Source organism: Canis lupus, chromosome 26 (assembly GCF_003254725.2).
Source record: "Canis lupus dingo isolate Sandy chromosome 26, ASM325472v2, whole genome shotgun sequence".
In the NCBI taxonomy this organism is placed as follows: Eukaryota; Metazoa; Chordata; class Mammalia; order Carnivora; family Canidae; genus Canis; species Canis lupus.
This window is the reverse complement of record NC_064268.1, coordinates 37,765,812-37,790,786: the sequence shown is the minus strand read 5'-3', so window position 1 is coordinate 37,790,786 and position 24,975 is coordinate 37,765,812. Positions and strand designations below refer to the sequence as shown.

At 40.9% G+C, this 24,975-nt stretch overlaps 1 protein-coding gene across 2 annotated transcripts in view; it reads right to left on the bottom strand.

Annotated features, from left to right (window-relative positions):
* The window catches only part of LIPK (lipase family member K), a 42,759-nt gene that overhangs the window by 13,903 nt on the left and 3,881 nt on the right, over positions 1–24,975 (bottom strand). Inside the window, exons 2-7 of one of the 2 annotated variants that reach the window (XM_035706156.2) lie at positions 23,623–23,766; positions 10,376–10,491; positions 8,327–8,441; positions 5,341–5,539; positions 3,940–4,049; positions 2,623–2,759 (exon numbers count right to left, since the gene is read on the bottom strand). In XM_035706156.2, the coding sequence (XP_035562049.1) occupies positions 2,623–2,759; positions 3,940–4,049; positions 5,341–5,539; positions 8,327–8,441; positions 10,376–10,480 (666 nt within the window). In that variant the 5' untranslated portion in view covers positions 10,481–10,491; positions 23,623–23,766. The remainder of the gene's footprint in view (positions 1–2,622; positions 2,760–3,939; positions 4,050–5,340; positions 5,540–8,326; positions 8,442–10,375; positions 10,492–23,622; positions 23,767–24,975) is intronic. The other variant, XM_025441464.3, reaches the window with a different exon arrangement.

Here is a 24,975-nt window from a genome sequence, read left to right as displayed (position 1 = left end):
CACGCCCCCTAGTTTCATTCATGGTGCATGTGGGCTGTATTTCTTGATTTTCTTTTGACCTTTTCATGTTCTTTAAAATTTTCCATTTTAATTTGTCTATTCTGTTTGTCACAGGGGCTACACGAATTGGCATTTCTGCCAACAGCACATAAGGGTTGACTTTTCTCAACATCCTCGCCAACACTTGTTATTTCTTATCTTTTTTTTGATAATAGTCACCTAGTGAGTGTGGGATAATACCCTACTGTGGTTTTGGTTTGGATTTTCCTGATGATGAGTGGCATTGAGCATCTTTCCATGTACCTATTGGTCATTTGCATGTCTTCTTTGGAAAAATGTGCATTCTTGTCCTTTGCCCATTTTAAAATTCAATTTCTTGCTTTTTGGCCATTGAAATGTATAAGCTTTTTATATATTTTGGTTATTAACCGCTTATCAGATGCATGGTTTGCCAATACTTTCTCCCATTCTATAGGTTGCATTTTCAACATATTGATCGCTCCCTTTGCTGTGCCGAAGCTTTTTAGTTAATCCCGTTTGCTTATTTTTGCTTTTATTGCCTGTACTATTGGTGTCTTATCCAGAAAGCCTTTGGCAAGAACAACGTCGAGGAGCTTTCGCCTATGTTTTCTTCTAGGAGTTTTATGGTTTCATGGTCTTCAGTGTAAATCTTTAATCCATTTTGAGTTAATTTTTTTGAGTGGTGTAACATAGGGGTTCATTTTCATTCTTTTGCATGTGGCCTTCCAGTTATCCTACCACTATGTATGGAAGAGACTGTCTTTTCCCCATTGTGTGTTCATAGCATCTTTGTCAAAGATTAGTTGACCATAAGTATGGGTTTATTTCTGGCTTCCTATTCTATCCCACTGGTCTATGTACCTGTCTTTTAAAATTATTTTTATTTTATTTTATTTTATTTAAAGATTTTATATATTTATTCATGAGACACACACAGAGAGAGGCACAGACACAGGCAGAGGGAGAAGCAGACTCCCTGTGGGGAGCCCGATGTGGGACTCGATCCTGGGACTCCGGGGTCATGTCCTGAGCTGAAGGCAGATACTCAACCACTGATCCACCCAGGAGACCCTATTACCTGTTCTCATGCTAGTATGATACTGTTCTAATTACTATAGTTTTTAATAGAGTTTGAAATCAGGAAGTGTGATGGTGATGCCTCCACTGTTGTTCTACTTTCACAAGATTGGTTGGTCTATTTGGGGTGTTTGTATCTCCACGTAAATTTTAGGATAGTTTTTTTTCTATTTCCATAAAAATTGCCATTGGAATTTTGATAGGGAGAGCCCTGGATCTGCAGTTCACTCTGGGTTGTATGGACACATTAGTGATACTAATCCCCCCAATCCATGGACGCAGGGTATCTTTTTATTTATTTGTTTCTGTTTTTTTCTGGGTTGCATAGGTATGAGATTGAATCACTATAGGCTAATTTACTTATTTCTCACAAGCTAGAATCCCTGACTTCTATAAAAATGGTCTTACTTTCGTCTGGCTTAATTGAAGTCACTGGACACAACGATCAGTGTTAGCTGCCATGGGGGAAGGCCTTGTCAACATGTAAGAGGAAAACACACTAAGCCACATGGACCAATTCACTTCAGTTGAGTAACTGGCCAGATTAGTTAGCCGTCAGCTTGCAGAGAGAATCTGGAGTTCGGGATGTTGCCCAGATTTTGAGGAGCTGACAGGCTGAGCGTCTGTGAAGTGTGGGCAGTTGAGTAGGGTTGGACTTTCAGTGGGTGGTGCAGTTGGTTAAAGATCCGCCTCTTGCTTTCAGCTCAGGTCATGATCTCAGGGTTGTGAGATCGAACCCTGCATAGGGCTCTGTGCTCAGCAGGGAGTCTGCTTCACATTCCCTCTTCCTCTCCCTCTGCCCTTCCTGCTCATGCTCACTCTCTTTCTTTCTCTCTCTAAAATAAATACATTAATCTTAAAAAAAAGTTGGGCTTTCAGTGATGGGGGAAAGTATGTTCTAGGCAAACCATGACAGCAATGAGCAGCTGACATTTATTAAAAGCTTATAATTAAATATAATTTTATTAAGACCAGGTGCAAGACCTGGTTCTAAGGGATCCACATGTCTGAACTCAATCCTCACAGCAGCCCTATGAGTAGGAACTATCATTATCCCCACTTTAAGGATGAAGGAAAAGATTCACAAAACATTTATGATCTTGACCAGATTCACCCAGCCAGCTAGGATCCAACCCCACGCCGTCTGCTCCATGCTGTGACCTTAACAGTAGTTACAAAGATCCATATTGCTCCTCAAAAACCAAGGGCCACTAGAGAGAAACTTAACCTACTAGGTTAAACAAATCAATCAACTCAACATTTGCTTTCTCTGTGAGTTGTGGAATGACATAGGATGGAAGCCCTGATGTAGATTTAGACAACAATGTCGGATGGTATCTGAGTGAGCTCTCTGAACCCTCTTGGTAAAATCCCATCACCGGTAGCTCTACATGGACACCTTAGATCTGTTATAGCCTCAGAAGCATGTAAAATGTCATTTGTCTAAGGTTCTCTTCTCTTGAAATCAGTGAAAATAGAGCTCGTTTTAGTTACTACATATTTAAACTTGGAGAAGTCACATACCTTGACTACTTCCCTGGAAAGAGTTGTAAATTTTTTCAGAGGACTCTGGGTGTATTTCACTGTGATGACTGGAGCCAATGCAAAAAATATCTTAATCCTTTTAGCCAGCTCTGGATTTGTAGAGAATGCTATGAAGGCTGAAAGGGAAGAACACGTTAGTTTATAGATTTAAAACAATTCTTCATTCATCGTAAATGATAACAAAAGTAATCACATTAAGAACAATAATGACAGAAACTAAAAGAACAACTCAGAGTAAGTACCATTTGTAGGGAAGAATTTCCTAAACTTCTCAAGGATACAACTGGCTAATTCAAAACACAGTGACTTTCCTGTCCCTGGAGAATTTAAGTCTACTCGTAGACAGTGTTGCAGAAGGGGTTCAAATACGCATTGTGGGGCACGTCTAGGTAAACCCCGAGGGCCATGCTCCCTTGACCGTACTTGGTAATATCAGACAGCACTGGGTTGCAATTTGGGCTTCCTATTCACGGGCTGCGGGACGTCTCTTAGTTTTCTCAATTTGCACACGTGGAAAATAGAATCCTTAGAGGAGGATTCTTCTGAAGGTTGAATTACCCGTGTCTGTAACTGAAGGTATTATTTGGCGTTCTCACCATTCGAGAGGATTTCCAGATTCAGCCACTTGTAAGATGTGGATGATAATGGTCTCAAGTGCTTGTGGGTTGCAATGAGGGACACACGGAAGCTGCATGGCATAGAGACCTACTCTACGCCAGGAGCCTGATTAGGATCCAGGGAGAGAACAGGGACTGGTGGAGATGTTCTTGGCATCGTTGGGGTGGCTAGCTACGTGGGGAGCAGGGAAGGGAACAAATGCCTCACGGCATTGTCAGCACGGCCCACTGATCTCTAGCCCAACTCGATCCCCGTGCCTCTGGGAACTAAAGGAAGCATGGATTGTGGCATATGACCTCCATGCTTTGTCATTCTCTGCTTTCCTTTTGATGTCCTCCTCATTAGACAGCAAGCTCTTTAAGGGAAAGACCTGTATCATTTTTATCTCAGCCGTCCCAGCCTCTAAACGCGAGTCTGGCGACTATGCGTGTGTGTGGTGTACACACGCGAATCATTCCCTCACCCTCCGGCTTATCCATCAATTTCCAAATTCAGTCCTGGGACAGCAGAAATCCCTGTTGTCATCCTGGTTTTATTTACCCTTCGGAAAGCGGTCAGAAGAAATATTTTCCCAGCTCAAGTCTTCAAGCTAGAGGATGCCCAGAAAGAAGAAGTTTTGAGCCCTTCATGAATATGGAAGGTCCTGGGACACTCAGATCACCCCTGCCCCAAACACACCTATGGTGGTGCCTTGGGAGTGGCCCACGTAATAGAGTTGCTCTTGTCCTGTTTTCTCCAAGATAAAATTGATTGTGGCCGGGAGATCATAGTTAGCCATCTCGTCCAAGCTGTCAAAGAGAAAGAACAACACAGTCGGAAGAAGAAGAAAAAGGCAAAAGAACATCATCTCACTGTCAGGCCTGCGATGGTTAAGCACTTACAGCAGACAGAGATACCTGGCTTTTTGTTGACTTAAGACTAGAGTCTATTTAGAGCATTAGGCGTCTCTGCAACTTTGGAGGATGCCACCTTGATTGCAAGAGTAACATGGTTAAGAGATGAGAATTAGAAAAATCCGCTTTGCAAAGGCCCACAGAGGATTTTCCTACAAGGCTCATCATCATTCACTTAATTATAGATCAGATTTACCAAACTCCCTTGAAAAGAACAATACCTGCAGTGCTTATTTTCAAAGCAGATTTGTTGACGTCGGCCCAGACCCACCGAACCCGAATTTCTGGGGAAGAGGTCTGGTGATCCGTGTGTTTATCAATCACCTCAACTGCTTTGGTTCTGGTCACAGCCAGGAAATACTCTCCAGGGAATCAAGGTGATACTTGTAATCATGCCAGGACACGATTGCCCTGGGTGTGGACTTAGGAAATACCAAATGGCTTCTAGGAAGAAGGAGGGATGAAGTCAAGGCACGAGGGCTTTAGTGACCTTCCAGGCACGCTTCCCAGCTCTGGCGGCCCATAAGGGTTGGCCCCGGGATGCAGCAGGTGCGGCTTTTAGAGCAGAACCGGCCGGGGCATCCTTCTATGGTCAGGCTTTCTCTCTATTTCCCCAGGACCTGAGTCCAGGGACCCGTCTTGGCCCTGCCAGCCTGTGATTTACTCGCAACCTCGGCAGACGGACATTTGGGGCGTCATCTGTGCAGAGTCCCCCCAATCCAGGCTGACTCTTGGCTTATCATGAGCGTCTGGTTCTCAAAAATTGCACCCAGAACCTAGGTTCTGGTCCTATGTCCCTTTCAGTTTCAGTTTTCCTTTTTAGCAAGCACACCAGGTAAACGTCCTTTGGGGTTGACACAGGCAAAGCGGTTGGTATTGCTGGAAGTCACCTTTCTAAACGTGATCTTTGCTTTCGAGGCTCTTTTCCTTTGCACACACAGCAACAAGTGGGGTTTCTAAAATGAACAGCAATGCCACGAATAAGGGCATTTCTCCAGAGCCTGTGAAGAAAGCCTGGGTAGGGAGACGTGTGTTTCATTCTAGTGGATTCTACCGGTGAACGTGCGCAGGAAGGGGCAAGGCAGCGGGAGCTCAGCCACACACATGAACAATGCCCCTGTTTGACTGTACGCGACAACAATCGTATAAGTGGCGACTGGCTCTGTGTGAGTCCGGAGCTTCTTACCTGAAGGCCCAGTACTCTCGAGACTTGGGGGAAACCTTCAGGTGTCTTCTGGACCAGGTGTTTCCCCGGCTGTTCCCCATCCACACGTCATAACCGAAATCTGCCAGAAGGAAAGCCAAGCTGTTGTTGGGGAGGTTGCAGATCCAGTTAGTGGCAGACGCGATCAAGCCGTGCTGCAAATACACAACAGGCCTCGGAGCTGAAAAACACGTGGGCACCAAGAGCTTCATGACTGGACTCCTCCGTGTCTACAAGCCCCTCTCCGTCCCAGCTGCCTCTGCGGCAGAGCAGAGGGGATGGCTGAAATCGGCCCCAGGCTACCCTGCCTTTGCGTCCTGTGTCAACTTACTTGGGGGACTTAACTGTCTTCTCATGTCCTGTGTGTCTCTTTGTAAAATCTGGATTAATTATAATGTTTTATGCTGTGCTGCAGGCCCTGGAGTCGGGCCGTACTCGCTCAAAGTCTGTGCTGCGACACATCAACCCCTTTGTGCCTCAGTTAGCTTATCTGTATAATGAGCCCTAATAAGAAATGCTACCTCCAATGTAGTCATAAGAATTAAATTAGAATTAAAATCCATAGGGGAGCCTGGGTGGCTCAGTCAGGTGAGCAGCTGACTGTTGACTGTGGCTCAGGTCATCATCTCAGGGCCCTGGGATCGAGCCCTACGTTGCGCTCTGAGCTCAGCAGGGAAACTGTTTCAGGTTCTCTCTTTCCCTTTGCTCCTTTGCTCTTTCCCCCCTCATTCTCTCTATCTCTCTCCCTCTCTCTCTCTAAAATAAATAAATAAATATTTAAAAAGAAAGGTAAAAAATAATAAAATAATATTGTATCATGATATTATATCATAAATATAATATATTATTATATCATATTATAATAAAATAATATTAATAAAAATAGTAAAATAATAAAAGACTATCCAGCATAGTAAATTCTTTCTCTATTATTATTATTATTCATATCAATAACATTTTACTTCTCAAGAAGCATGTGATTACAAAACTACATTTTTCTCAAGGTAATAACAGAAACATTAAAAACGCCATTTTTGAATATCGACCGAGCGCCAGGCAGTGGGCTAGATTTTACACACGCTGCATCATTTAATTCACATTGTCAGAAAGCAGAAAAACAAAATGCAAGACGCTCAGTGAAATGTTACACAACGTAAAATTGTGAACTTTATATACAAAAATCCTGTTCACAATGTGGAATTGGAATAGCTGGACCGAGAAAGCAGGGAAATGGAGTTGAGACACAGGAAAGAGAGAGAAAGCGACCACTTTCCCGACTTTTACAAACGGTTTGTGGTGCTGGGCTGGCACCCAGGGCCCTCGGCTGCCTCGCGGGGCCAGCGCTGGAGGTCAGGCTGGCTACCACTGGCCCCTGGAGAGCCCTCGGCCACCCCGACGCAGGAACTGGGTCTGTGTCCATTCCAGGCACCCAGTGGCTCAGGGGTGGAGCGTCCACCTCTGGCTCAGGCCGTGACCCCGGGTCCTGGGATCGAGTCCCACATCCGGCTCCCCACAGGGAGCCTGCTTCTCCCTTTGCCTGGGTCTCTGCCTCTCTCGGAGTCTCCATGAATAAATATATAAAATCCTAAAAAAATAAGGTCTATGTCCATTCTGTCTACCTTTGAAGGAAATAGGAAGAAGAGCTGTTACCAATTCTGCTAAATTATCGCCCAAGCGCGGTCACCGGCCGTGGGCCCCCTGTGATCCGGGCCCCGCAGCCTCTGTCTATACCTCAGCGGGCCACCTCATGCCTCTTGGCAGCTAGCTGGCAGAGCTGGAATAGAAGTTTGGGCCAAGTTCTCACGAGGATGTCCACAGGCACTGGAGTTCTCCGGGGGGATGGTTGGTTCTATAAGGTCAACGACATCTCTCTCTCTCTTTCGGAATCTAGATTTTCCTCCTTACATGATTAACCATTCGGATGCCGGGAAGTTGTGTTATAAAGACTCCTAAGTGGCAGAGGGGCCAAGAGACGAGAGAGGAAAGCAAACAGTCCTTGCCAGGCGGATTCCCCTTTTCTCCACGGGGATCAAGCTGCATCACAGGAGCTAGAATCAGCTCATTAATTAAGCTTAAGTATAGCACTAATCAGATTTACTTAAAACCTGAAGTCCCGATGACTTAAGGACTAATTACAAATGAAGTAAGTTGGAAAGCTGTCATGGCGGCGGAAGCCAAAGAGGGTGATCATGGCCAAGCCTGAACTTGAGTAAAATTGAGGCCGAGAGAAGTTTTCAGATGAGAGCAGAACCTGGAGGCCAAGTTGAGAGATGTTGGCGATTGGCTGGATATAGGAAGCGAGGGAGAAAAAGACATCAAGATGCCGCCGAGGGCCTGGTTGTTACGCCCGAAGAGGGTATCTCTAGAACAAGACCAGGTTTTCCTTTGTGTGATTTTCTTTTTTGGAGGGACAAAGTGATGGAGGAAAGTAAGACTAGATAAACAGTGTACAGTGGACCTTTGAACGACACGGTCCACTTAGATGTGGGGTTCTTTGACAAATACAGTGCTATAAATGTCCTTTCTATTCCTTACGGTTTTCTTAATGGTTTCTTTTCTCTGCTGACTTCACTGTAAGAACAGAGTATATGATACGCATAACGTACAAGATATGTATTCATTGACTGTTTACGTTACGGATAAAGCTTCTGGTCAACATTGGGCTATTAGTAGTTAAATCTGGGGCGAGTCAAAAGTTCTATGTGAGTTTTCAGCTGCTTGCAGTAGGGATAGCGTATCCCTAACTCCTCTACTGTTTGAGCCAACTGCGTATCTAAACGCTTTGAAGACTCCAAAGGATCCCAGAAGAGAAATGAAGCAGGACCAGTAGAGGTGAAGAGTTTCTTCCTCTAGTGGAAAAGACCAGGCTCTATTTCAGAACGAAAGCTGCCCAGCTGCCCTCAGCACACCTAGGAATTATTCTGCTCTGCTTTAGGCGTTATTCTTTCCATAACGAAACAAACCCTACTTTTTCTTGGACATCGTCTTCCATGAGGAATCCTGTAAATTCCGAGGACATAACCATCTTCGGTCACGACGTCATACTCTTCATGAGGGTAACCCCAGTAGGAAATAATCTGACTCTGAAAAGAAGAGAGGAAAAGAGACACATCCATGATGTCGGCTCTTGGTTTTTATGCCTACGTTGCAATGTACTTTAAGTTGTACGACTGACTGTTCAACGATGTACTGGGACAGAATGTATATGGCAGGAAAATCAGGATCACTTGAGGAGGGTTTAGAAGAAGTTGCATGCAGAGGCATGGGGACGTTTGCCTGGCTTGGTATTATTGATGCATCCGGGTTTGTTCCCAAACGTTTGGGAAAAAAGTTGTATGGTCAAAATGAGGGAAACCGTGAAAGACTGTGAAGGACCCTGTGACTAGTAACAAGTTACATGCCCAACAAGCCTTTGAGATGGGATTACACCCATTAAAGTGGAGAAAACAGAGTTTCAGCAAGATGAAGACTCTACCCGAGATTGTCCACTAGGAAGAGAATATGACAACATCAGAGCCGAAATAAGTTCAGCTCCAAAGCTCATGTCTTTACCACAGGATTGTGCAGTTGCCCATGCAAGGTGCACGACAGGTGTGCATATATTACGGGGCTATTTAAAGGGGGTGGTTATGAGCCTAGACTCTAGAGACAAACCATATGGCATCGAAATCTAGTTCTTTCTCAGCTGCGCAACTTTGGGCAAGTTATTTAACCTTTTTGTTCCTCAACTGTAAAATAAAAATAATATGAGTATCTCTTCACAGATTTGTACTGAGGATTATACATAAAGTGTCTAGAATAATGCCTGGCACAAAATAAGTGCTCTGTCGATGTGTATTATTCTTAGTATCTTTATAGAATAGTTAAGAGCCGAAAAGCGCCCAGAACAGGAAGAAAGAGAATGTGTGTGAATATGAGAACAAGAGGGAAGTTTTGATATGGAGACATATCGTCACGGACTGTGGGTTCGGCACCGTAGGAGGTTCGGGGTACCTGCTGCTTACTGTGGAGAGAGGAACGACAGGAGACGCTAATTAAACTGTGACACTTTCATTCTTATGGTTCTAACACAAACTTGGCTTGGGGGGAGGCCAGCAGTGGTGCACCATGTATACAAGAAAATGGGATAGCCCGTTGGGATGAGGCCCAAGGTAGAAATTGGTCATTTGACTTTTCTTTTTTCTTTTGTTTTGTTTCACTTTTTCTTTCTTTCTTTCTTTCTTTCTTTCTTTCTTTCTTTCTTTCTTTCTTTCTTTTTTTCTTTCTTTCTTTCTTTCTTTCTTCTTTTTTCTCTTTCTTTTCCTTCCTTCCTTCCTTCTTCCCTCCCTCCCTCCCTCCCTCCTTTCCTTCCTTCCTTCCTTCCTTCCTTCCTTCCTTCCTTCCTTCCTTCCTTCCTCTTTTGACTAGCACTATCCCATTCCACTCTATTCCATTCCATTTTTTATATAAATTTTTGCATTAAGATACTTTCAGTTCAAAACTTCGAAACCATGTCTGGCTTATTAAACTAAAAAAATAAACCTGATACAACTCATAAATTTAAGAAATTGTTCTAGAAAAAGCTTTAGGGAGAATGCAAGGAAATTCTGTAGAGGTCATCTGTATGAACTCATGAAACTTCTGTTCAGGAAACCACCATCAGATGGTAGTTCAAACCACCAGAAAAGTGAATATTACTGCCCCAACTTGGCTCAAGTCTTTCAAAGTTTAAATTAGGGACCCCTGGGTGGCTCCTGGGGTCCCAGGATTGAGTCCCACATTGGGCTCCCTGCAGGGAACCTGCTTATCCCTCTGCCTGTGTCTCTGCCTCTCTCTCTGTGTTTCTCATGAATAAATAAATAAAATCTTTAAAAAAAATTTAAATTAGCAACTTTCAGCTCCTGGTTAGCCATGCCAGGGAATAGGGGAGCAAGCAGATTTAGTCAATGTAGAACTGGGTGTAGACAAGCACACCAATTATATCTAATTGATGACAAATTAATAATTTCTTAATGTTTTTTCTTAATGAAAGACTTACAATATTCATATTAGCTTCAGGATTTGTGATACTCTCTTTCTTGTGATAACCATATATAGGTCCAAGAAGAAGCATCCAGTATGCTGCTGCTAACAGCTGCCACATTTGCGGTCTGCCTGGGAAAGGAAATATTAATATATTTGTCATCAAAGAGAATTCTACAAATGAACTTTGATGTAATCATTCTATAATACGACTGCAGGAGAGAGTAGAAACATACTTCTAGGTTGTGCTTTAGCCAGCGATAAACTTAATATTCAAGACTCATTCCATGAAAAATCTGAAATTATGAATTTTAGTAAGAAAAGAAAGAATGAAGGGAGGAATGAGGGGAAGAAGGAAAGAAGGAAGAAATCAACATCAAATAAGTCTCTAATAGATAGCTGGACAAAAGAAGGGAATGTAGAATTTGCAGAGAAAGAAATATAATGGCCAATATATTAATAAAGCACATTTAGTATCTCCAGTTATCAAGTAAATTGATTCCTTTTTTTTTTCTGATCATGGGACTAAGCATTGACACAACCTTTATGGAGACAAATTTATTAACATGTCTTACAAATTTAAAAATATCCATACTTTTCACTCAATAATTCTGTTTCCAGCAGTCTATCCAAAAAGAAAAATAATATACATAATAATAAAGAAATAAATATTATAGAATCATTCCTGATCATATATCTTAAAATAGTGAAATTTACCAAGTAAGAGATTGATAAAATAAATTATGGGAGAATGGTATTTAGCCACCAAGTATAATGTTCATATGTGTTATGTGAAATCTCTATTATAGAATATTAAGGGAAAAGCAAAGTAAGTTGTGTACATATTTTAATTTCACTGACAAAACAAATGATAAAGAGGAAAGAAAAAGACTAAGTGTCACCTGCCAAGCCCCTCGTGATTGACCTCTAGAGCTGACCCTGACTGCCCACGTACATGTACCCACCTACTGTCGTCCCACATTTTCCTTAAGTTCTTTTTTCTAGGTTATCTCTTCACTCAGAAAAAAACATGAGGGGCACAGCATCCCATGATGGAAACCAGAACTACCTCGCAAGCAATAATGAGGGGAAGAGCTCTGGTGGCCTAGAGCATCCAGGCTGGTTTGAGCTCAACCACAGATCACGCCTGTGCAGATGGACCATGGAGTGACCCACAGTTACCTCGACCTCATTATAATACCAAAATCTCCTCCCGAGGAGGAGTGCAACCCTATTGACATAGCATGCAATGTGTGTAGAGGCATAGCTCCTTCCCGCCCAGCTCGACCTTACCCCTGCCTACACATCGGATGACAAGGCTCCTCTATCTGAATATTCATTCTAACCCCGAATAAAAGGAACCCACCCACCCACCTTTGCTGGGAAGTCCCACCTTTGGAAGTGGTCCCCCCGCCATCTGTTTATTTGCTGCAAATAAAGTTTCCTTCGTGCTACCACTCCAGGTGCTGTGGTTTCTATCTGTGACTCACCAAGGAGAACACTCCACATTAGGTCGGTTACATAAATGCCAAATTTTATTTACTTTTATTTTTTTTAAATGATGGTGAATATGTGGGTGATTATTTTCTCATTTTCCAGGACTTGCCATGCTTCATAATTTTTTTAGATCCAGTATTACGTTATCATAAGAAAGTTACTTTTCAAATAGAAAATTGTCAAATTATGGGAGAGAAAAGATGATTATATTCCCCATTTGGCTTTGAAACCACCTAAGTTTAGGAACACCTGGATGGCTCAGTGGTTGAGCGTCTGCCTTCGGCTCAGGGAGTGACCCCGGGGTCCTGGGATCGAGTCCCACATCAGGTTCCCTGCAGGGAGCCTGCTTCTTTGCCTGTGTCTCGCCTCTCTCTCTGTGTATGTCTCATGAATAAATAAAATCTTAAAAAAAGAAAAGAAACCACTTAAATATAAAAGCAAAGAACAAGAAAACGACCATAAATAACATAGGGTGACTCTTTGCAGGAGACCTCCCATTCACTACCGTCTTTACAAAGTGGAGATCTTCAAATTATGTTGGAAAACACACTCTAATAATGCATAATACTCTGCTAATACATTCTTTTTTTTTTCAATATAAGACATGGTAAGTCTCACCCTGTAGGAAATGGATTTTTCAGAAGATGCCTCCAGTATTGTTCTAGAAAATTCCACGAATTTCTCTCTTAGCTTCCTCAGGGTCATAAACTCTGTTGACCATGTGTATTAATATAATTAGCATATCATTATTAATATGATCAATGGAGTATATATACTTTATATTAATGTAATATATTTATATATAACTCATATTGATTGATAGAGCTTAATTCTGGTGAATCACATTGGTAGAGATAACACCACCAATAGTGATAATTATGATTACTAGTGCAACTATCCATTGGGCACCTATTATGTGCTAAGTTAGGTACCAGACACACATGACCTCATTTTAGTCTCAAAATGATCCCAAAGGATAAGAAATATATCTCCATTTTATTTCAAATGAGACTGGGTCTTAAAGAGTCAAGTCATTTCCCTGGAGTCTGGCTCTTGTTGCCAGGCTCTGAAGGAGATGCTCCTGAGAGTTAGGTTCTTAATCACTCGGTCCATCGGGAATAGGCTGACAGGGCCCTCTGGCTACTATGTGCCTGATTAGTGTCACATAGAACACAGGCATCATAATTACTCTAAAAAAACAATGAAGACGCTTAGAAGTCACCCCAGCCAACGTCAATGAGACTCTGTGGGGGCGTGGCCAGGGGTCTGCATTTTCAGCCGTGATCCCAAGTGATTCATGTGCATTCCAACCTGGGAGGAACAGCTAGACCGCCTGGATTCCTTGAGAAAAGAAACTTCTTATTTCTGTCCCTCTGAGAGCTAGCACGGGGGTTCCTATAGATGTCTGTCAAGTAAACAGATGGGTAGGAGACTGAGTGAGCACGTCACTTCATCTTAAAGATGACCCCAAATTGACTCACTCTTTTGCATCGTATCTTTCTTGCCTAGTTTCATGTTGTCAGCGAGCCCTCTTCCTCACCTGTAGACCCGCAGACCCCAACAGTTAAAACTAGACACACGCAGGACACCTCAACTCATACTCTAACTAAGATCTATTGTGCTTGTTCCTTATCACACTTTCTTGGGGTATTGATGAAATGTGCTCTCTGCCTGCGCCCCTGCACATACCCCCCCACCCCCAACCTCTCCTACAAAACTCCAGGTGTTCCTTCTGCTGTGAGGCTGGTTGTTAAAACAGGAGCATCCACCCTCTGCACCCAGTGGCTGGCACCCAAGATAAACTCTTCTCTCTTTTCTAAACCCGTGTCTCTTGAGTTATAGACTTCTCTTGAGCCGAGTTTATCTGAGTTTGTTTGGCAGCAGTGCTGGCAACCCAGCCTGGAGTATGCTTTCCTCTCCTCCAGCCCCTTGGAGTCCCCGAGAGGCAGCAGCTGTCAGGCCTTGCAGGTTGGTTTTCTGAGTCAGCCATTGTCATAGACAGGTTACTAACAACTTCACCCACTTATTGGTCCTCTCTCACAGCACAGTTTGAAGTGAGTATGTCCTTAATTCAGGATTATCTGACGGGAAGGTGTTGGGGAAATTTTTAAAAGTGGTCTTTCCCCTCAAAGCACTCACGACTCAGATGCTCTGGTTTTGGTGGAGTGGCCAGCGTTTGGGCCTCGGAGTTACACTCACTACACGTGAAGATTCCCCGCCTTAGAGCACATCCAGCTCCCTCTGTAACGGGCCCGCTGGAGAGCCTCTGGGCCTGTGCTGGCGCAGAGGGGCTAGAGCGTGTGCCGCCTGCAGGAGGAACTGGAGACTTGTCCCCAGGGATGCTGCAAGAATGGACTAGTCGTGGCTCTGTTGTGCGGCCCTGACTCAGAGCCCACTGGGCTGCTTTGTTTCATGCCTCTGTGTGCTAGATCCTGCTTTGGAAGGGTGACACGCCCAGGCAAGAGAAGCCTCTGTCTTCCGTGATTAGTGGTTCTAGCCAAACAGACTTTCCTCAGGCGTTTCTCATCAGGGCTGCACTGAGCTGCACGTTCCAGGGGTGGCCTTAGCTGCTCTTCCCCATCTGAGCCTCACAATATTCACTGTAATGGTCGGGTGAGGCTGACTCATTGAGACACTTCTTCTCCATGATACCAAGTGGCCTCTTAATTCTTTGCCCATTTGCCATGACAGCTCCCTGATGAGTGCATCTCACGCTGACATCCTGCTGGTGCACACGAATGCAGAGAAGGATGATAGACTAAGGCAGGACACATGATGAGCTCCGGAGGGCTCTCAGTCTTAACGATGAGGTCCCGGGGCCTCAAGTCTCCAGACTTCTTCAACATAGATTATATATATATTTTAGGTTTATATATACATAATCTCTATATACATAGATATATATATCTATATATACATATCTATATAGTCTCTCTCTATATATATAGATAAATTATATTGGTTTATCACTCTAAATCAGCATTTCACACTCCGTTCTATGAAACATGACTCCCAGAAGATGCTACTTGTTAGAAGAGCTCACAGGAAAGCATGTGTTAGACTATTCATAAATGCATAGTTTACATCTTATATAAAACTTATATACAATAGGGGTGTCTTGTGGCTCAGTCGGTTAAGCTTCTGCTTTTGGCTCAGGTCATGATCCCGGTGTCCTGGGATTGAGCCCTGCATTGGCTCCCTGCTCAGTGGGGAGCCTGCTTCTCCCTCTGCCCCTCCCCACTAGTGTTCTCTCCCACTTGCTCAGCTTTCTCTCTCTCAAATAAATAAATACTCTTAAAAATTATATATGATAGTATAGGTTTTTAAAATTATTTATTCATGACTGACACAGTGAGAGGCAGAAACATAGGCAGAGGGAGAAGCAGGCTCCCTGCAGGGAGCCCGATGCAGGACTCGATCCTGGGACCCCGGGGTCACAACCTGAGCTGAAGGCAGACACTCAAACACTAGGCCACCCTGGCGTCCCTATGATAGTATGTTTATCATCCTTGGTTCTTGCCCACTAATCCATTAGATTATACAAATATGCCTCCTTATCTTTCCAAATGTCCCCTAGGGTGAACAATACTGCTATCATCATAAGTACATATATATGTAATGACTTGCTCTGGGAGTCTTAGCTTACAATATTATAACTAAGGGTCAGTGTAGTCCTGCAATCCTGACCAGTTTTACTGTATTCTCATTTGCTCTTAAAATTTTATTGTTTGAATAACATCAACATACTATGGCCCAAATTTTCTAAGGAACACTCTTGGGAAATATATACACATGCATATATATATACACACACACAAATACATATAGATATATATTTTTTCCTGTTCACTACACCAAAAAAAAAAAAATTGTATAATCAAGGGAAGACTAAAATGACACAAGTAGCTCCAAGTTGGAACCTCATCTTTGAAAAGTTTTCTGCAGACAGATGCTCTCCACAGGGGTGAGACCTGCTACAGACTCACCCAGCTTTGGGTGGGAAAAGGTAACACAAGGAATGCGAGTACTTGTAAGACTGTCCTTCGTTGCTCAAGAATCTTTCTCTAATGCTTGTTTTCTGTCTTTCTCCCAAGCTAGGCAGCCAGGGAGAAAAGGGAACTTTCAAAAGAATATTGCCTTGCTGCATTTTCTGTTTCAAATTGGGTTTAAATATTTTATATCGAGTGCATGTGAATTATATGTAGGCAACTCTTGCAAGTAATGCATTTTGCACTCATGGACGCGTTGGTTATGACATCAAGGATACCAATTTCTAAACAAAAACATAATAGAAATAAATAGAGATGTTTGTTCCACTTTTCTCATTGCTTCATGATAGTTGCTGTCAGGCTTATCAAGCAGCCATTTAATCAGGGCTGACGTCAATGGTTGGACAGCATTCTCAGTGAATCCACACCCCAATTCTTAACTACACTGCATATACGGGGTGAGAATTGGCCAGAATATGCCAGTAGGTACAAAGACCCCGTCATTAGTGTTATTTTTCCATTGAGCAGACAGAGATTCATCAGAGCGAGACTTAGCAACTGGTCTTTCTGTGTTTCCAAAGCTTGCTTAGGAAAATTTTTGCAATTAAGTGAATAAAAATACTACATGTAAAATTAGTAATATGTAATATAATTATGTTAACTTATAATAATATAATGATGTATATTAACGTATTAGGAGAGAGAAAAGCTAACAATCAATACTGCAAGTTTCTACCTTATTAAGTAAAAAAAAAAAAAAAGAAAAGCCCATAGTAAGTAGGAGAAAAGAAGTAATACAGATAAGAGAATATAATCAATAAAATGAAAAAAAGAAACTAACAAACTCCAAAGTTGGTCCTTTGATGAGATTAATAAAACTGATAAGCACCAGGAAGACTAATCAAGAAAAAAACAGTTATATAAAGTATCAGAATCAGAAATTTGAAAATGAATATCATGGACTGTATCACAAATAATAAAATTGTAATAAGGGAATATGGGGAGAACAACATGCCACTTAGTTTAATAAATTACATTAACTGGACAAATTCTTTGAAAAACACAACTTCAACAATTTTCATTTCAAGAAAAAATAGAACATTTGATGAGTGCTATTCTATTAAAGAAATTGAATTAGTTTTCAGAAGCTTTTACACACAAAAATCCCACTTTTGAGTATCTTGACTACTAAATATTAGTCTTATCTGTTAAAAATTTTTTTTGAGTTGAGCCATGTTCTACTTTGATCCTAAAAAGACATGAATAGGGCCGCCTGGGTGGCTCAGTGGGTTAAGCTTCTGACTCTTGATTTTGGCTCAGGTCATTATCTCAAGGTCATGAGATCAAGCTCTGTATTGGGCTCTATGCTGGGCGTGGAGTCTGCTAGGGTTCTCTCCTTCTGTCCCTCTCTCAGCTTACACTCTCTCTCAAAAAAAAAATAAAATAAAATAAATAAATAAATCTTTTAAAAATATAATTTCTTTAAAAAAAAGACATGAATAATAAAAAGAAACCTCAATGGTTTCCTTACTGAGTATCCCATTTAACATTTAAGGAAGAAATTAAACCAAAAAAAAAAAAAAAGAATGAAAGAAAAGGAAGAAACTCTTCCCAACTCATTTTATGAGGCTCAAATAAATTTACATTATATTGTGAAGTGACCTAAAGAGCCAAAACATATTTGCAAAAGAAACAAAGTTGGATAACAAGTACTACTTGATTTCAAGATTTCCAAGCTATAGTAATCAACACTGACTGTGTGGTAGTGTCACAAGATAAATATCTAGTACAAAGGGATACAACAACTGGTGCACAAATATACACATACCCAGAATCAACTGAATTTGCACAAAGCTTATAATTCAGTAACAAAGAATCATATTTGCAAGAATGGTCCTAGAACTGTGCATAAAAGAAAAATAAGTCAAGCTCAACCTTTAACTCACACCATTTACAAAAGCTAAAAGTAAATTATTGGCCTAAACATAAGAGCAAAAACAGTAAAGTTTAAACAAAAACACAGAAAATCTTTGTGACATCAGGGTAGGCAAATATATCTTAGGACACAAAAATACATGAAAGACAAAAATGATAAATTGTATCTCACTCAAATTAAAAACTGTACTGCTAAAAAGACAACACTAAGAAATTTAAATATCAAGCCATTGATCTTAAGAAAATATCTGTAAAACAGAAATCTGACAGAGAAATTTTATCCGGAATATATAAAAATAGCTTGCAATTCAGTAAGAAGCCAAATAGCCAATAATAAAATGGACAAAAGTTTTGAACAGGAGAAGGCATGTGAATGGCTAATAAGTACATGAAGGGGTGCCCCATGCATTTCATCGTCAGGGAAATACAAATTGAGATAACAGTGAGATAGCGCTTCCCACCCACTAGAACAGCTGGGATTTAAAAGGCCGATGGTTGGCAAGGACTTTGAGCAACTGAAACTCCTGTGCCTGGAATCCGGGCACCTGGGTGACGAATATTTAATATCAACACTGATCTTCTGGCGGGCGCCTGGGTGGCTCAGGCGTGAAGCATCTGCCTTCTGCTCAGGTCATGATCTCAGGGTCCTGGGGTGGAGCCCTGCTCAGGGTGGAGTCTAATTCTCACTCCTCCTCTCCCCGTCCCCTATGCTTGTGCATGACCCCCCCCCCCTCCGCCTTTCTCTTTCTCCCTCAAATAAATAAATAAAACCTTAAAAAAAAAAAAAAGACTGGTCTTACAACAGTTACATGGTTTTATTTGTCAGGGCTCGTGCCTTGCACTTTTACAACACGGAATCACATTACAATATACAAGCCACACCTCAATGAAGTGTTGAGAACAAAAAGAAGCAGCAACCACAGTGGCCAATATCCTGGCCCTGTTGGTACCCTCCACTCCCTTTCTCAAACCTCATAATCTCAAATACTGGGGCCTTCAACCCTGTCTCCCAGAGAGTCTGATTCTAAGGTAAAGCAGAGACTCAAGAGCTGCATTTTTCTTCTTTTTTTTCTTTACTTATTTTTTTAAGAACTGCATTTTCAATTAGTGCCCCCAGGTGGTTCTCCGTGTAGGTGGCTCCAAATTCACACTTGGAGACACACGTCACTAGACAGATTTAGTCCCTAGTTCTCTGTGTCCTTGTTCCCCGCACCTGCGATGTCCCTACTGTCATCTCTCCGAACTCTCCCTCTTGCCTGGTTCAACTCTTTTGAGTCATTCTCTGACTGCCCTTTGCTCTGAAATCTTCTTCTAACAAATTTGAAGATGACATCATTTCCCAATGGCTTAATTTCTGTTGTCTCTTAAATTACACAGCAAGCTGCCTGTCGTAGCCCTCCTTCATAAACATTCCAAAGATGAATAGTACATAGTTCAGTAGTAATTGGGAAAAGCTTGAATTGTCAGCCTTTTCAAAGGAGATCCGAATGACAACGCCTGTAGAAATAACCCAACACTCCTCCGGAGCATCAGCTCAATTTGCTCTTTTGTTTTGCTTCTTGGCTGACATTTCTTTTTTTTTTTTAATTTATTTTTTATTGGTGTTCAATTTACTAACATACAGAATAACCCCCAGTGCCCGTCACCTATTCACTCCCACCCCCCGCCCTCCTCCCCTTCTACCACCCCTAGTTCGTTTCCCAGAGTTAGGAGTCTTTACGTTCTGTCTCCCTTTCTGATATTTCCCACACATTTGGCTGACATTTCACTTAACTGTGCAACAAGAAAATATCTTGGCACTCTGCTTTGTGTTTCACCTCTAAGTCCTCATTTTAAGGGCAGATTTCCAGGCTTCGTTTTTGAAAGAGAACTGATGATATTTGGCATATATTAGATGCCTGATAATATTGTTAGATTCTAACTCAACTGACAGGTCACAGAGCCAAGCTCATGCCATCTGCATGTGCTGTTATGTCATTCAAACTGATTTCTCTTTCAGATATAACCTTTATAGAGAAATCATAAAACCCTGAGATCATGACCCAAGCCAAAATCAAGAGTTGGTCATTCTGAGCACCCCAGGTGGCCCACTCTTGTTTGTAGTATGCTTCCTGTGTAATAATAATTTTTGAAAATAACTTTGGACCAGGAACTTTTCAAAGCAGTTTATATGAATTAACTTATTTAATCCAGAAAACAACTTTATTAGTGGGTCGTACAGTCCATCACTACCCTGTGCTGGAGCATTCCTTGGATCAGTTCATTTCACGACTATTGGCGAGACCACATTTCATAGAATTGTCAGTCATTTAATATAGAAAGATACAAGCGAAAAATTGACTTCAAAAGAAGTTGGTCACCTTGTCACTTCCTCATCCTGGCCCTGTGGTAAAAAATGGGATAAAATTCTTTGTTCAAGAGAAGGAGAAATTATTGATCATTGATGTGCACCACTCCAAAGGGTCTGCTTTTTCCCTCTCTGTCTCTTCCTCCTTCCCTCCTGCCTTCCCTCTCTTTTTCCTCCTCCTTTTTCCTTCTCCCTACATCATTCTCGTTCTCTCTTCCACCTTCCTTCCCACTGTAGCAGAAAGAATCACACTAGCAGTTAGGTTTTAAAGGGCTCTTAGGGGCACCTGGGTAGCTCAGTTGGTAAGTGTCTGACTCCTCATTCTGGCTCAGGTCATGATCTCAGGGCTGTGAATGGAGCCCTGCATCGGGCTTAGCAGGAAGTCTACTTGAGGATTCTCTCTCTCTCTCTCTCTCTCTCTCTCTCTAAGATTGATTAAATAAATAAATAAATAAATAAATAAATAAATAAATAAATAAATCTTAAAAAAATAAAGGGCTTTTAAAGAGGACTTTTCTGAGGCAAATAAACAGAAGTGTAAACTGCACAGGTAAATCAGATTTAGATCCCCGCCAAGGCTGTAATTAGGCTGAACAGGTGCTGTGGTTAATGGGAAGAGGAAAACAAACTTTAGCTCAAATGACTCACAGTGTGGGGTCTGGAATAATAAAAATACGCTGTCTGGCTTAATCGAGGATTATTCTGAGCAAGCTGTGATGTATTTACAGCAAGTACTTTATCTGTTCACTATTTACAGGAATTCAGGCCATTAACACGTGGCACCTGGTAGGCCCACAATATGGATTTGCTAAATAACATGAGATTGGTAAAGAGGTAAATGCAAATCACTTGCTTTTTTAATTGTTGTTATTGCTGGTTTTAACTCTTTTAGTTGAAAATATTACTGAAATGTATATTTCCCATATATTTAGAAAGTGACAAAAGAAAATTATTTTAACTAAAGAGGCTCAGCTGGAGTACTTTCCTTCCTGATAAATTGTTCTTAACCTTCTGGGTGGCTCCTCGGTACCCAAGATTATTAGAAGAATATGGAAATTAATCAAATTAGAAAATAAAAGATCAGTTTCAAAACTGGAAAATATATTTGACAAAACTCGACTCCTCTTCCTAACCAAAAGTAGAAATAGAAATTTCTCAATTAGTTGAAAGACTCTTACGAAAAATTCTCCAGGGACGCCTGAGTGGCTCAGCAGTTGAGCACCTGCCTTTGGCTCAGGGCGTGATCCCGGATTCTTGGGTTCGAGTCCCACATCGGGCTCCCTGCATGGAGCCTGCTTCTGCCTCTGCCTGTGTTTCTGCCTCTCTCTCTGTGTCTCTCATAAATAAATAAAAATCTTTTTTAAAAAAAGGAAAAATTTCCAGCTGTGATTATTATAATCAACAGTAAAATACTCAATACTTTCACTTTAAGAATGGGACAAAAGACAGGATATCTGCTCGTATCACTTCTCTTCAGCATGATGCAGCAGGTGATATTAAATAAAATAGAGTGAAAAATGAAAATGGAAAAACAGAAAAGCATAAAGATGGGAAAGTAGAAGTGGAACTATGTCTGCAGATGACATAATAATGTATTTAGAAAATGCTAACTAATGTGAACAAAAATTACTAGATCTAATGAGTAAATGCAGAAAAGTATCAGCACACAAGGTCAATATAAAAAATATGCTAACAAAAATATGCTTAGAAAACAAAAATTTTAAAATATGAATTAAATGGCATAAAAAACAAAACTAATAAGTAACAATTTGAACAAAAGGCAAGATCTTCACACTAAAAATTGCAAAGCTTTGAGAAACCTAAATAAATGGAGAGAAATCACCTACTTTATATATAAAAGACTCCATATTGCTAAGCGGTAGTTCCCAAATTGAACTATATATGGATTAAGTTCCAGGGACAATTCCTGCAGACTTGTTAATAAAAAATGACAATCTACTTTCTTAAAAATAAAAAAAAATATTTTTTAAATTTATTCCTGAGAGACACAGAGAGAGGCAGAGACCCAGGCAGAGGGAGAAGCAGGCTTCCTGTGGGGAGCCCAATGGGGGACTCAATCCCAGGACCCTGGGATCATGCCCTGAACCAAAGGCAGGCACTCAACAACTGAGCCCCCCCAGGCATCCCTGACAAGATGCTTTTAAAATTTATATAGAAATATAAAGACCATATGATAGCTCAAGCTAGTTTTAGAAAGAATAACGAAATTGGAGGACCTATATTGTAAAATTTCAAGAATTTGCTATGTAACCACTGTAATCAATGCAATGTGGTACTGGCAAAAGGATTGAGAAAGATCCATTAAAAGATTAGAGTACAGGAACAGACTAAATTACATGTGATCTAACAAATTTTGACATATGCTCTAGTGCAGTTCAATGAGAAAAGAAAAGTCTTTTCAATAATTTTACCAGAATAACTGAATATCAATTTTGGGGAAAAAAATACCCAACTTTGCTACATTTCTCTAACCAGGCATAAAAATATACTTGAGATGCATTACAAATCTAAACGTAAAAATTAAACTATAAAGCCCTTAGAAGAAGACAGAAGAAAATATCTTTATGAATTTGAAATAGACCACTAGCTATAAAAGGAAAAACATTATGAACAAGGCTTTATTAAAATAAGCTTCTGGCCATCAACAACACCATTAAGAAAATAAAAAGGCAAATCACAGACAATAGGAAAACACTTTCCTCAATATCTGGTAAAGCACTTAGGTCTAGGATTTTTCAAGATATAAGTAGTAATAAGAAATAGAATGAAATTTAAAATTAGCAAAATACTTGGACAGTCACTTCACAAAAGGATACATGAAGGACTGATACACACATGGAAAGATGTCCAATAGTGTTGGTCATTAGAAAAGTGCAAGCGACTACTTCACACCCACTAGATTGGCTGATGTTAGACCACTGGGGCTCCTGAGTGGTTCATTCGGTTAAGCATCCAGCTCTTGGTTTTGGCTCAGGTCATGATCTCAGGGTCTTGGGATCAGGCTCCACACTGGGCTCTACCCTAGGTGTGGAGTCTGCTTGAGATTCTCTCTCTCCCTCTCCTTCTGCCCTTCTCCCTCTTCAAATAAATAAATAAAACTTTGTAAATAAACAAACAAGCCAATAATAGTAAATATTGGAGAGAAGGAGGAACAAGTGGTTTTCTCATACTTTGCTGATGGGAGTTTATAATATTACAACTGTCAGAAACTGGCAATTTTTTAAAACCCCATTTTTTAGCTAGTTTGCTCAACATAAAAGAAAATACAAGTCTATATAAGGACTTGTTTGCAAACTTGTTCCTTGAAGCTCTATTCATGATAGTACATTATTGAAAATAACCCCGATGTCCATCAATAATAGAAGGGCTACACAGTTGTGTCATATACAATGGAACCCATTGACACGCACGGCATAGATCAATCTTGCAAACGTTTTGCTGAGTGAAAGAAGCCAAACACAAAAGAATACTTACTTGGTAATTCTTTGTCTATGAAGATCAAGGACAGGTAAAATGAGCAGCTCCTGGCTGGCTCAGTTGGCAGAGCATGCAGCTCTTGATCTCAGGGTTGTGAGTTCAAGCCCCACGTTGGGTGTAGAGATGACGTAAAAACAAAATCTTGGGGGGGGGGGAAGAACAGATAAAATAAATGTATTGTGGTGGCATTGACTGGAAAAGTACAAGAGCTTCTGGGTGATAGCAGGACTCGGCCTTGACCGGGATTGATTGTCGAGACTCACCGAATTGCACCCTTGAGATTTGTGCATTTTTATTGTATATAATTACAACATGATTAAAAAGAAACTGGAAACTATGTTGCAAAGCAGGTGTTCTCAATGATTACTAGTTCTGGCATAAATTAGTGCAATTCAGTTGGTAAACAGCATTGCTGCATTTACCAGGACTTCTTACGACCATTCATATCTTATGTCTCAGAGGTTCCACTTAATAAATGGATACCAAGAAAGTATGTTTTTCACTTGGAACGTGGGAGGGGAGTGGGGGATCTTTCTGTACAAAGTTGCTTTTGTGCTTGTTATTTGAAATAAATAAAACTTAAAAACAGAGGTTCAGTTGTAAAGCAGTGTTTAATACAATGTATGTTAATTAAATATATTAGATGATTAATTAAATATCATAGAGAAAGCCATTAAAATGTTCATGAAAACACTCTTAGGGTATTACATCAAGTGGGGAAAAAATGGTCAGGAGGAAGAATTGTGATACCAATGGTCTTTACTCCAGGGTATGCAACGACTTTCCAAGAAATACACAGGCATATAAATCGCTTTTTTAAAAATTCAGATTATAGATATTTGTCTCTTTTATATATTCTTTCCTAAAACTAATAGAACCTAAGAATTTCTGACTTCAAGCTGGTTCTCCTTTTTCAACTCTGCAAAGGGAAGGTCGACCTCTCCCATCTCCTGAATCTTAGCATGGTGAATAGCACAGAGGAACACCCGACAGCATTGGGATTGGGATTGGGGTAGCAGTCCTTTCCCAAGAGCGAGTCACCTCTGCAAATGTGTTGGGTTTTAATTCTTTGCTTTCAAAAGATTGGAAAAGAATCTCCTTGAGTTGTTTGGAGGTAGAGCACTAAAAATAAGTTTTGTGGATGCATCGCTATGTGATTTGTGGCACTGAACTTCAGAAATAATTCAAAGAACTGAACAGCATGAAATAAACATGGTTTTTCAGCACTTACATCTGTTAAATAAATGGAAAACAACTGAAGCTGAATTTTGTTTTATCTGTCAATGAATAATAACAACTGGGTGTATGAATTAAAAAGAGAAGTTCCATTCCTTTCATTAAGAGATTCAC